The 14,681-nt window shown below is 34.6% G+C and overlaps 1 protein-coding gene across 12 annotated transcripts in view; it reads right to left on the bottom strand.

Moving 5' to 3' along the window:
- Positions 1-7,627: 7,627 nt before the first annotated feature.
- The window catches only part of LOC18445684 (Met-10+ like family protein / kelch repeat-containing protein), a 73,196-nt gene continuing 66,142 nt past the window's right edge, over positions 7,628-14,681 (bottom strand). For 4 of the 12 annotated variants that reach the window (XR_016049329.1, XR_002282911.2, XR_016049330.1 and 1 more), the window contains 3 exons: positions 10,398-10,474; positions 8,104-8,210; positions 7,628-8,020 (listed from right to left, as the gene is read on the bottom strand). Coding sequence is in view for 4 of the 12 variants with exons in the window: in XM_006855817.4 (XP_006855879.1) it covers positions 7,905-8,020; positions 8,104-8,210; positions 10,398-10,474 (300 nt within the window). In the remaining 8 variants the exon portion in view is untranslated. Of the gene's footprint in view, positions 8,021-8,103; positions 8,211-10,397; positions 10,475-11,448; positions 11,688-14,681 lie in introns of those variants that run through there. The other 8 variants (XR_016049328.1, XR_016049331.1, XM_020674463.2 and 5 more) reach the window with 6 other exon arrangements.

Genomic DNA, 14,681 nt, shown 5'->3' with positions numbered 1-14,681 from the left:
ATTTTAGGGGCATGGAGTCATATTTCAGAGAAGAAAGTTTTGTACTTTCCTCTCATTTTCAAGTATTCCTAGAAATTGTAGGGGTGGCAATGGGTTTGGTCAGGTATGGATTAACCTGGACTTGAACCTGACTGGACTCAACTCGGGTCTAGGGTTTTGGACCCGCACCCAACCCTTTGGCTCCAAAACATGAACCCCAACTTGGACCCGGAATGGGTCCTGCCGGGTGGTTGTGGTCGACCCAACCGACCCCTCAGTTATTGAAATCAAGTTAGGAAATGGATTTGGTGGGTGCCCCTGACCTAATGTTACATTTGGTCCCACGGGAAAAATTCCAAGTTAGGAGCATCGGTTGAGCCATTATTCTTAAATCATATTTATTCTTCTCCTAAGATCAATTTTATTAGAAAGGAAAAAGGTTCAGGGCTCAATATTTTTCTAATCAATTTCCCCACCAAAATTGACTCATAATTTTTCATTTGGTTAGATTTGGGGTTTAAGAGCATAAAGTAAATTGATTCTCATCTTGAAGCTGATCGCATGATCAATCACATGGTTTTGTCCACGAGCCAATTGTACAATGTGTTCTTACAAGTACTACACTCTTGTCTCAAGAAATTCTTCAAGAATGAATGATATGAGTTTCATTATTTCCTTGCTGGAGCTGTGAATCAGGTCTGATCAATTTGGTCAGGTATTAATTGGAAATAGACGTGTTTCAGGTTGTCCATCTCAATCTCTGCCTTTATATCTATATATATCCCCAGAGGTTGTAACCTATAATGAGTAGTAGTATAGTCGACTATCAGCCGTCAAATCTTGATTGGATGGTTGAAAGTACATGCTATTATTTGAATTTTAAATTTTTTGAAGATCTTGTTGAGATGAAAATTTGGCATGTGTATTAGATACTAGGGTGCACAAGGAAAAATATAAAACAAATATTTTCTTATATTTAAAATGAGCAAAGTACCCCCAAAAAAATGATGAGGGTAATTTGATCATTTAAATTTTTTAAAATATCTCTTTTAATATTTTTATATGGTGCGTGATGGTGACAATTGTATAACCCAAAATTTTAGCTTATGCCAATTTGTAAAAAGGATTAAAATTTAAATTGTGATATGCATTCTCAACTATTCGATCTGATAGTTGGGAGTTAGCTTATGTTGCTATTCATTTTGAAAAATATTTTTTTTTATATTTTTTCTTGTGCACTTTATTTTTTTAGTACATCCACAAATTTTCATCTCGTTCCAATTTGTAGAAAAAAGATTAAAGTTCAAATAGATCTAACAGTTGGGAGCATGACTTAAGCTACTATTCATTATAGGTCTAGACCTATTGATAGGTTTTTCTATATGTGTGTGTGTGTGCGTGCGCACCTACAAGATGCTTATAGACGACTTAATTAGGCACTAACAAATGAGGTACTGCGATGTATGTTATTAGCGAACGACATAGTTTTGATCAATGAGACTCGAAGCAACATCAACACAAAGTCAAACATTTGGAGGGATGCTCTAGAATTTAACGGTTTTATTGAGACAAAATATATAGAATGCAAGTTTAGTAATAATACGAGTAGAAATGAGGAAATAGTTAAGATTAACGATCAAAAAATACAAAAAACAATGCACTTTGAAATTCTTGGGTCGACAATATAGGAAAATTGAGAGATTGAAGAAGATGTAATACATAAAATTAGAGTTGGGTGGACAAAGTAGAGATGTGCAACTAAAATTTATGTGATCGCAGTATACGAGTGAAGATGCAAAGCAAGTTCTACATAACATATGTGTGAGACTAGCTTTTCTTAGATTTTCGAAAAACTCGTTTTTTTTATAAAGGGACATAAAGGTATGCGGTAAAGAGAGATATACTCTTTCCCTCAAAATTTCTAATAACCACTTAGAGTTTAGCTAAATCTCCTAGACCTTTGAAATTGGTTTTATTGTATGTGGATGGAAAGATACCGTGTCCCAAAATTTCTATATTTCTAACATAAGGAGGAGATAAGCACAAATTAAACACTCTATTACCCATTTCATTTGGGACTCTCTCTCTCTCTCTCTCTCTAAATCCCTGTCTTGCATGCTTAGAATTTTAACAGGGATCTCTCTTTCCTGTCTATATGGGATCTCTCCCTCTAAGCTAAGAGCCTCTCTCTCTCTTTCTCACTAAACCTTCTCCATTTTCTTTCTAAACAACACCACGTCAAAAAATTTGAGAAGAAATTATAAAATCAAATAAATACAGAAATAATTAAATAAAGATCCCATAAGATTAGAAACAAATAATTGGAGCTAATACACCATAAAAACATATGAAATAATTTGTAGAAAATAGGAAGCATATCTCACAAGTCACAACCAACTTCAAATCTTAACCTACAGAAGTTCGACCATTTTTGTATTACCAGTCTGTTTCTCTCTCATTTCAACCCTCCAAAAAATCTTATCTTTTCAACAATGTCCTCAAAAAATCTTGACGTTTTTCCCCATCTGAAAGAATGCCCTTGAAAAGTATAGCTCCGAAAAAAGTTCTTTTTTTTTTTTGAATTTATAAGTGGTCAATATTTATTTGTTTCTTTGTAATTACAAGTTTCAAATTATTTAAAAAAGCACTTGTATGATTTGGTGATCCTTCAAATTATTTAATGCAATTTTTATATTTTGACGAACTTATAATAATTACATATAAGGTTACTAGGCAAATTTATGGGTAAAAATTACTTTAAACTTTATAGTTTATCAGCTCTTTAAATAAAAAAGTAAAATGAGTCATTAAAGAAATTTAAATTTGGGCCATTGGAAGTACATTCCATCAACCTATGGGCTGACATTTTAGAAAGATGTAGACCTTAGGAGACTTTTTTCTTTTCTTATTTTTTTAGATGACTTTATTATCATCAGATGAACAAAGTTAAAAAAAAAAAAGATTTGAAGTTTGTAAAAGACTAGATATTGGGATTCACTAAATGGATGGTCTAGATTTGTTGTTGGAAGGGACTCATTTAAACCACATTTAGGATACAAATTGAATTTTATTTTTTTAGAGATTGATTATTAGGGATTAAGAGACGGTGCATGTAAGTTTTAGGTTCATATAAATGCCACAAACATGATTTTTTAAAAGGAAAAGTTTATATAGAGCCAAGGCTTTAAACAATCAAATTTGAGCTTACCTCAAAACCTTTATTAGAAGATGTTGTTTTGATGCCCAAATATCCTCAAATTGATCATTTCGACATCAAGATGCATGGACATGAGGAAAAAATGGATTGCAAGTTTTGAAAATAGTGTATTTTGTAGCGCGTTTTTGGATCGTCAATTTTTAAGATTTTCAAGTTTTTATAGATATGTCAATCTACACTATTTTTGAAGCTTTAAACTTTATAAATAAAAATGAAAATATATTTTAAGGCTATCACAAAGATTTCCAATATTGAAACCGCAATTCTTGACATTATTTGAAGGTAGGCTCTAATTTGATTGTTTAGATCCTAGGCTCTATACAAATCGCACTTTTTTTTAAAAGCATGGTTTCATTATATTACAATAACATGGTGACATATATATATATATATATATATATATATATATATATATATATATATATATATATATATATATATATATATTCAGTCTACCATATGAACAAGGATTTGATGAAAAACAAATACCTATAAAAGCTAGACCAATACAAATGAATACTATCCTATTAGATATGTGCCGTAAAGAAATTACTGATCCCCAAAATAAAAAGCTTATAAGACCAAGCTCCTCACCTTGGAGCTGTGCAGCCTTTTATGTCAATAAGAATGTTGAAAAGGAACGAGGAGTTCCTAGGTTAGTTATAAATTATAAACCTTTAAATAAAGTTTTGAAATGGATTAGATATCCTATACCTAATAAAAAAGATTTATTGGACAGAGTTGCTCAAGCTTGTATCTTTTCTAAATTTGATATGAAATATATATATATATATATATATATATATATATATATATATATATAGGGTTTGTCTAGAGTTAACAATCCCTCAAAATACAAAGGTTAATGTTAGAATGGGTTGTGATTGTCGTATTTGTCAAAAAGATCATTACTTTTTGTTTAAAAATTTATTTTAATAGGTAACTTAATCATTAAGTAAAAACAAATTTGAAGTACAATGACATTTTGGAAGTTATATATATATATATATATATATATATATATATATATGGTTTGTCTAGAGTTAACAATCCCTTAAAATACAAAGGTTAATGTTAGAATGGGTTGTGATTGTCGTATTTGTCAAAAAGATCATTACTTTTTGTTTAAAAAATTATTTTAATAAGTAACTTAATCATTAAGTAAAAACAAATTTGAAGTACAATGACATTTTGGAAGTTATATATATATATATATATATATATATATATATATATATATATATATATATATATATATTAGAAGTGGTTATAATGAGTGTTTTTATAAAAAAGATCATTACTTTTTGTTTAAAAATTTATTTTAATAGGTAACTTAATCATTAAGTAAGAATAAATTTGAAATTTTTACAAAAGTACAATGACATTTTGGAAGTTAGTGTATATATATATATATATATATATATATATATATATATGCAAGACTCTAAACAATCAAATTGAGGTGGAACTAAAACATCACTAGAAGGGGTTGTTTAGATAATTGAGCGTATCGACCTCAAGATGTATGGATATGTAAAAAAATTGGATTTCAAGTCTTGGAAATAATGCATCTTGTAATGTATTTTCAGACTGTCAATTTTCAAAATTTTTCAGATGCTCATACGTTTGCTTAATCAACACAATTTTGAAGCATTAAATTTAATGATTAGAGATGAAAATAAATTCTTAGGCCATCACAAATACAAACCACACACACACGCACACGCACACGCACACATATTTATATATAAGATCACACTTTCAATATCTTGGGTTGATAACCCAAGAAAATAGAGAGATTGATGAGGAGTTGCACATAGAATTAGAGTTGGGTGAGTGAAATGGAGATGTGTAACTATAATTTTATGTGATCGCTGCATACCAATGAAGCTGAAGGGTAAGTTTTATAGAATAGCTATGAGACCTGCTTTGTTTTATGGAGCAGAATGTTGGGCGAATAAAAAACAACATACCCATAAAATGAGTATAGCTGAAATGATAATGGTGTGATGGATGAGTGGCAAGACAAGAAGGGAATAGAATCCGATATGAATCTATTCAGAAAAATTTAAGTATGACACCAATAGACGATAATATGAGAGAGAGCAAGCTTAGGAGTGTTAGCAATGTATGGCGTCGACTCTGTACAACACCTGTTAGGGGGTGGGAGTTAATTCAAGTGGAAGGATCGAAAAAGGCAACGGATAAACCCAAAAAGACGTGGTTGGACGTAATCCGAAAAGATATAGGGACTTATAACTTCACTGAGGGTATGACCTTAAATAGAGAAAAATGACGGATCAGGATTCGTGTAGCCGACCCAAATTAATTGGAAAAAAGCTATATATATATATATATATATATATATATATATATATATATATATATGGAAAAAACAAATAAACACTTGTCATCTATAATAAATAGTAATATAGGTGAAATCCCAGTCGTCAGATCTTCATTGAGTGGTTCAAAATACATATCACTATTTTAATTTTATTTTTTTTTCTATAAATCTGATTAAGATGAAATTTTGGGAGTATATACCTAACACTATTGTGCACCATATAAAAATGTAAAAAAAATATTTTCAATAATTTAAAAAGACCAAATTACCCCTATCATTTTTCAAGGGGTATTTTGATCATTTATATTTTGAGAAATATTTTTTATATATTTTTTAATTAGTACACAAGTCTAAAGTTTCATTATGATCCAATTTTTAGAAAAAATATTAAAATTCATATAGTGATATGCAGTTTGAACCATATGATGAAGATCTAACAGTTGAAATTCCACCTCTATTACTATTCATTATAGCTGCCAAGTGCTCGAAAGGTTTACTATATATATATATATATATGATGATGATGATGATGAAATAATATAAGCTCAATGACCCAGATTGAATTTGAATTGATTTGACAGTCACAATTGTATTTTGTACTTGAATTTTAATTTTTTTTACAAATCAAAATCACATGAAGTTTGGGGTGTCCATTCTTTTCATCAAGGTGCACCTAACAAAAATAGTAAAAGAATAATTCGTAAAAAATTAATTAATGAAAATATTTATGAAAGTTTTAGATGTATTTTGATCCATTTAATTTTTTGTGAATTAAGTTTTTTGGTATTTTTATTAGATTCGTCTATGTTTTAAAAATAGATGTTTCAAATTTCAAGTGATTTGAATTTGTTAAAAAAAATATTTTTAATGTGAAATACAATTGTGACCTTTGGATTGATCCGTATTTAATCTAAGGCCATTGGACGTTTATAATCGGGACCATTGAAACTTTCCAGGAGCCAAGGTATTGGTGTTGGTGTTGGTGCTTCCTACTCAGGCGTTACTGTTAACAACATATAGCCATTTGACCTCTCAATTTCGAAAAATCTGCGATTTTTTCTTTTAATCTATACATTATATTAAACTCAAATTTGGTAGGTTCAGACTTCTACTATCACACGCCTATAAAACTATTTAAATAATAATAATAAAAATAATAAATAACCAAAGTTCATTGGGAATTGAACTATGATAATTATTTGTATCTACCAAATTTAAAATTAATCTAATTTACATAAAATAATAAAAAATAAAGTACACCATATACTTTTAAAAAATGGAACTTGAATGTATAGGACTATATGAATTCTGAAAATAAAACAAAGTTCTCTGTAATAATTGAAAATCGAAGAAAAAAGTCTTCATTCCAACTTTGCTAATAAACTTTCCAGATAAATTATGCACACAGGTTGCAAGATAAGCTCCTAGTTTATTTTCTCTAATATTTGATTGAAAATGTGCCCATCCTGGATATTAATTATTAGCGTGTCCACTGTACTTTGTGAATAATTTTCAGCCCTGTGAATAAAAGGATTGCCAATTAATCACTGGTTTTGTTTTTCCCATTGATTGACTCTTTGTTTCCACAAACGTTTGGCATGGTGTCTGACAATATTATGTTACTCATTTTTACCTGCGTTTTCCTCATGAAGTTGATCAATATCATGGAAGTTTGCACCAGAATGACACTAGCATGACAAGTTTATAGCAGTTGTAAATGTTTCCTGTCGCATTTTGGAATTCCATGACAAACTAAGCCAAGGTATTTTTTATTGGCAGGATGTATTAGATTTGGAATGGCAGCAAATTAGCTTACTCTGGCCCAATTCAAGACTAGCAGCGAGCAGCTCATTAGAGTTGTGATCATTGTGACTCACTGATGAATGAACTTGCAGTTGATGCTGGTCTAATGCAACTATAAATTGTGGGCAGTTGCATTAGACACTACTAGTAGACACGGCAGAAATCAGTATTGACTAAGGGTAGGGTGCAATAGTAAGAATTGAAAGGGTATAAATTGAAGGTCACTTGCAACACCTTATAAAAAGGAATCTAGCGCAGTCCAGGAAGGAAGGAAGTGTAACTATTGGAAACATGAGTAGATTAATTATCAATGAGCAGAGTTTCCAACATTACTTGGCAGAATAAATATTTATAACATGAGTTAGGTCTTTAAGAAACCCTTCTTAGTTACAAGAGTTTCTCTCATGCCAAACATAAATTCCACCCAGTCACGTTATTTCTAACTTTTGACTCATTTAATATTGACTCACAAGAATTAATGGTTTGAAGCCAAAAATCTCAATGTGGATGTCCCTTGCACCATATGAACCAATAAAAATCTGATCAGAAACCTATCTGCTATAAAATGTAGGAATTACATTGGCGACACCTCACATCTGCTACAAGATGTCGAATGTGTGGTGCGTACCACTTCACACGCTCCAGATGCTCAATTGAAACATCCCAGCAATAACCTGCACCCTCAAAATATTCAAACCAGTAAGGAGCAATGCAAGAAAATTCTAACCATATGGCCAGCCGTATATGAGGTTAGTACCTATAGAATCAGCAATGTCCTTTATTGATCTTACTACATGTTCTGACCATGAGCCCTCCTCTACATCTTTGGCATTTCCATGCACATGCATTACACCGCCCTCAGGCCTGTATAATTACCCATGCATAAAATTTCTTTGGAAGGGAGAAACGTAGAAGTAACCTCGAAAAAATTATTTCAGTGTTCTTTGAATGGACATTTACACCAATAACAAGAAAGTAGCTTACAATGCCAATAAAGGGAAGTTAGGCAGAATGCCTCAAGCCATGCACCCTACATTCCTCGTAATGTAGCAAAAAAATGAAGATAAAACAAGTAACCTATCAATGTAGCCAAAGATAGTCTAATTTATGAAGTGCTCATATAAAAAATACACATAAGCTTAATCTTGTCTTGTTTTTTACTAAACAATGGCGAGAACAGTGTCTGTGAATGTTTCATGCATCTAATTTTGTATCTTTTTGTACAGTATGGATTCCTAGCCCTACGTATGAACCATTAAGCGTGGATTGTTGTTCCTTGAATCGGCCCAAGGAATTGGGGATAATTTAAAGGAGCAATCTTTTTTATAAAGATAATATTGCTCGAGTGTAACGGCACTATAAAGATATAGTATTATGCTCTAAAGGATAGAAATCTTTATCAGAATCTTATAAAGCACTAAAAAATGTGGGAGGAACTCAAACTTTATGATCTATCACATGTAAGCGCTCACTTGTCATCTTGAAATGGTAAAACACACACGCTCTCTACACGTTAACTACTTTCCTTCTTTTTTTTTTTTCATTCACAAAACCAGAAACCAAAGCCATAGATGAGATGTCCACCCCTTCTAAGTGGTTCTTTATTTCCTAAAAACCTCCTATTCCTTCCTAAAGATACCCACCTTACTAAAAGATAACTCCTAGCATCGATTATCAGCCCTATTTGTAAAAGATAAACTTCCTGACTGACAAAATGCCAAACTTCTAATTAAAAAGACAAAACTTCCTTAAAAGAACAATCAAAAGAACAACTGACTCTTTACTCACACCCTACCAAACCTCCACTATAATTCCAAAATAAATAAATAAATAAATAAATAAATACAAGTAAAACCCATGAAAATAAAAATAAAAATAAAATAAAAATATTGAATTATCCTTCTCTTGATCTGCATCAAACCCAACCAAAGTTGCTGGGATCTTGCAACCTTGGGGGCAATCTTGCTCTAGAATCTTACTCCCGCATTTTGGGAAATGGATTTTTAAAGGATATCGATTTTTAGATATCAGGTCTCAATCGCCACTATTAGGGATCTCGATCCATCTTAAAGACTAAGATAATGACCATAAAAATGATTTTCAAGCTAGCTAGCAATGCAACTATACTTCTCATACTGCATAGATTGCCAGTTATAAACAAAGAGATACCTACTTTAAAGAGTATGTACAGTCCTGGACTATACATACTGTATAAGGTTAGGAGCAAGTTCCTCAAAAGGCTGGGATTGAATTCCAGAAGCTCGAGACCAAAATCCCTACATTTTGGGATCTCGATCCCTAGCATATGTATCATATGGACAATGCTCCCAACCATAGGGATCTTCTAGCCTTTCACGATTCCCTCGCTCATGATCCATATCCCGCTCCCGACCCCAACAACTATGGACCCAACTCGAGGGTATTTCTTGCTGATTTGAATTTGAAGGATGACTTGGAGGCTGGTTTGGTCTATTGAGAGCTCAGATTTCCACATGCTCATGCCTGCTACCACATTACACTCATACAAAGTGACTCATCCCAGACATATTGACTCACTCTAGAACTTTGGGAGCAAGATAATAATAAGCTCGAGGAGTCTCACATTTTTGAGGTTGATTAACTATATACATCCAAGAATAAGTTTTCAGACATACACATTTGAGGAACACCTTTTTGCATGACTCTGAGAGACTCTTGATACCTTGTTTCTACCTTGGTTAAAGTCTTGTTCACAGATTCACAGATCCGAAGTTTTGAGGCTTTCTTCGAACTCTATAATTCATCGATCCTGTGTATATTTCTCTCCAACCCATATTAAACAAGTACAAACACAAACAAACGTATACAGACACCAGATGACCATAGAATTAGAAATGACGTGCACATATATGCAAATATATGAGAAACAACCAGAAAATACAAGAGACACAAATGTTTGTAAAGAAAGGATATCCACAGCTTTTGGAAAGGCATTATCATCGTCAAAATAAAGAATGATTTATAATTAACAACGTTACACGAAGCTTATTGTTTAAGCAACGAATATAGTACCTCAATGCCCTCACCGCAGTTGGCCAACCACTTTCACTGGTTGGAAGGAGACCAAGGCAAACACGATTAGCTATTCCCTGGCAAAAAAAGATGTCAAAAATAACTGAACTACAATAGGCCAAATGCCAAATAATGTGAGAAAAAACAAAAAATATTCTAAAAATGTGAAAATATTGTTAGAAGTGAGAGAAGGAAGAAATATTGTGGATAGTGAAGAAGAGAACAAGAGGGAGAGAGTGAATCTCGATACTGCAATTGTTGAATCTCAATTCTACAATTGTTGAATCTGGATTCCACATATAATGATATTCAATTCGATTCTTTTTAATCCAGATTCCTGAACATTAGGTACCGCAGTTCGTAGATGCAAGAAACCGCGCTTCTTGTTAAGACGTGAGAAGTCGTGGATGTAGGAATCTTGATTCTAAGGGGGTTGAAACTCAACCCCCTAGATTTATAAATCTCGATTGCCAAGTGGGTCGAAACTCGATTAGATATGAATCTTGATTCCAAACTGGTATGAATTTCGATTCCAAATGCGTTAGGAACTCGATTCCAAAGATGTCAGAATATTGATTCCATATATGAAGGACTCTCGATTCCAAATGGGTTGACTCCAAATAGGTCGAAGAAATTCAGTTCTAAAGAGATCAGAATCTCGATTCCACATATGTAGGGATCTCGATTCAATTTTTCTCAATTCCTATAAAGTACGAATCTAGTTTCCTACGATTCCCATTGTACAAACGTCGATTCCGAAAATAGGATTCTTCTAGGTAGTCGCAACTCCGCGATTTCAATTCCTAAAACGATTCAGAATCTCAAGCGTTTCCAACAACTATGGTTTGTACATACGATTAAGATGGCATTGAACATATTTACTATTTCAGAACAGTCCAATATATGAGACAATTACAAGTAATAAAGAATAAAAGAAATATAATAATCAAAGGGCCATAATACCCCTCAACACTATCCCTCAAGATGGTGCATGTACATATACCATGCCTGACTTTGATAACATGGTAAAGAATCGGTGCTTCCCAACTACCTTGGTGAGGGCATTGGCAAGCTGGTTTCTATGGAGGTTGAATAATCTCAGACCACCTTGCTTTTTTGGGTAGCTCAGTAATCGAACTTTAGATGTAGCTTTACTAACTTCAAACTGCTAATCACCCAAGCCCAAGCCTGAATCCTAATCTTAAACCACCATTATTCTAGTAGCGATGCAGTCATCATTAACAGCTTTTCATGAAAGGAATTTGTGGCTATGTAGGTACCTGCATGATTCTTGCAGAAGGCATAGGGATGAGAATTGAAACATCACTTACTAACACATGAAACTAAATTAGTTCACACACATTAGATGCAATGGAACAGTATTATGTTCTGTTGTAAAGCGAGCTACCAAAACTTCTCTCTTTCGTGTCACATGTCGTCAACATGAATGTGCAATATATTATGTAGAATGATAGCCGATTCAGCAATGAGTCGAATTTATATCAAAATTTCGAGATTTCCTATATAAAAGAACTCCTTTCCCAGGTGCTGACTTGCAGTACTGAAGAATGCGTATAACTGCAGCCCTCTGCAAAGTGCAAGAAGCACACACAAACTGGCTAAAAGAACTGACTGTGAACATGGTACCTATTCTCATAAAGGTAAAAAGAAGTCTCTTGATTAGATGATGATCGAAACTTGGTTTCTTCTAATGGCTGCATAATTGTATGATAAAGGTCTGACGCTTGCATCAATTGGAGTACCAATTGGCTTGATAACAACCCTATTAGTCTCCATAAGGAGGTCCAATATATGCCTGTGTTGGGAGATAAAAATGTCACAGCTGTTATTGGGTATTTTTGACTGACTTAGACCCTGACACGAATAAGGAAGGAGCCAGTCGCAACCTGGTCCCCCCGGTAACAAAAATGCCTACAGACTATATAAGCACTAATAAAATAAAGCTGTTTTTGGAAAAGTGGCGGAATGACCCAAAACTTGTAGCATTGTGCTTTGGGGTGCTTCAAGGATCCTCGCCAAATTTCAACCCAATCTGACACGTTTAAGACCGATTAGGACGAAATCTGGTCCGAAAATTCAGCTTCATCACTCTAAAACAGATCTCATAACTAGAGCCCTAAGTTCTACGCCTCAGATGAACACCAGACCACCACCATTAGATTCAGCAAGTCCGAAAACCCCTGTATACTAATTTTCAGCCCATTCGGATACTTCTAGACCCCCCTATGCCCAACTTAGCCAAAATAGGTAAGTTTTACACTATTCTAGTGAGGGGGTTGAATTTTGAATGGCCATATCTCTTTCATCCTAGACCTAATACCCAAATTTTAAGGCAAGGCTCGTCTTGTCGACGCACACGTTTTGATATAAAATTTGCCTCAAGATGATGAGTTGATGGGGAGAATTCGAAGAGAGAAGTTTGGCTGGAAAATGAATCGTTTGAAAAGAGAAAAAGGTGTTTGATCAAGTGGGCATATTTTGAGATCTCGATATCGGATAGTCATTGAAATGGATGCATTGCGATCGTGGGATGAAGACGAATAAGATGAGGTAAAATTTGAGCAAGATGAAGGGTTGGATTGTGCGCAATTTAAAGATGAAAATGACAAATTTTTCGGTCGCTGGAATCCCATTTTCCAGCGACTTTCCAAATTGGGAACAAGTTCAAATGACTATGAAATTTGATGATATTTGTCACAAAATGACCATGATGCGATCCTATCCGAGTTGTGATGAAGAAATTCGCCGGAGACACGACAGATTGGTCTACACGAAGAATTGAAAGTATCCATGTTCTTAAAGATGGCAGGAATTTTTATTGCCATCAAAAAGTGCGATTTGGGTGTCGACATGGATATCAAAAAACGGATTGTCCGAATGGCCATCAAAAGCCCCAAATTGCCTCTGAATGATGTCCATGGCTTAGGCCTTTTTCGAAGGGGACCAATTGGTCATTTCCTAAATTGGGGGGGGGGGGGGTACTTTGGTCATTTTTCACTAAAACGAAAATGTATTTTTAATTCAAGAAAATGGTATTTTTGGTAAATTTAAGCTACTTTTGAGCATCCACCCATGTTTTGGTGGATGCCTATAAATACATGTAAGCTTATTGTATAATGACTCTTGGCAAAATTGAGAAAATTTGAATGAAACTTCAATCTTTTGCCTCTATTCTTGAAGAGAGAGAATACTTTTGTTTAGATAGAATGCCCTTAGAGTTTCAAGCCTCTTACCTCACCTAGCCCACCAAAGGGTCTTAGCCCACCAAAAGGTCCACATCAAGGCAAGCTAAGCCGAGCACTTGAGCCTACCTAGGTGCACGATTCATTTTCTCTCTCTTCCCTTCTCTCTCCTTCTTTCTGTTCTCTCTCTCTCTCCTCCGCGTCATCATCTTTCTCACTCTAGCCTTCTCCAGCCCACGGTCTAAACTGCAAGCCCAATCTTCTCTCTCCTCTCTTCCTCTCGATCTCTTTCTCATTTCTCTCTCCCTCATCTCTTCCCCCTACTCTCGATCTTTCTCTCTCTCTCCATCATTTCTCTTTATCTCTTTCTCTTCTTTCTCTCGATCTCTGTCCCCTTTCTCTCGGTCCTACTCTCTTCTACTTTCTCTCTCCTCACCGAACCCTCTCTGTCCCTCTTATTTCCCCCCATTTTCTCGGTCTTTCTCTCCCTCCCTCATTTCTTCTATCTCCCTCGAACTCTCTCTCTTCTCCCATCACCGAACCCTCTCTCCCCCTCATCTCTATCTCTTTTTCTCTTCTTTCTCTCTTTCCCTCTTCTCTCCCCCTTCTCTCAGTCTTTCTCTCCCTCCCTCATTTCTCTTTATCTCCCTCAAACTCTCTTTTCTTATTTCCTCTTTCTTCTCTCCTCACCAAACCCTCTCTCTCCCTCATCTCTATCTCTCTCTCTCTCTCTTCCCTCTCGGGCCTGCAGTCTAGGCTGCAGGCCAATCACTCTCTCCCCTATCTTACTCTCTCTTCTCTCTCTTAATCCTCTTAGGCCCGCAGCCTAGACTGCAGGCCCAACACTCCCTCCCCTCTCTTACTCTATCCTCTCTCTCTCTTTACCCTCTCGAGCCACAGTCTAGGCTGCGAGCCCATCACTCTCTTCCCCCTCTTACTCTCTCCCCTCTCTCTCCTAACCCTCTTGAGCTCGTAGTCTAGGATGTGGGACCAGCACTCTCTCTCCTCTCTTCTCTCACTCTCGAGATCTTTCTTCTTCTCCTCTCTTCCTCTCGGTTCATCTTTCTCTCTCCCGTAAACT

The sequence above is a fragment of the Amborella trichopoda genome, chromosome 2 (genome assembly GCF_054954075.1).
Source record: "Amborella trichopoda isolate Santa Cruz 75 chromosome 2, AtrichopodaSantaCruz75HAP2 v2.0, whole genome shotgun sequence".
Lineage (NCBI taxonomy): Eukaryota > Viridiplantae > Streptophyta > Magnoliopsida > Amborellales > Amborellaceae > Amborella > Amborella trichopoda.
Note: the sequence above shows the minus strand (reverse complement) of the source record. Positions and strands in the feature narration are given on the sequence as shown.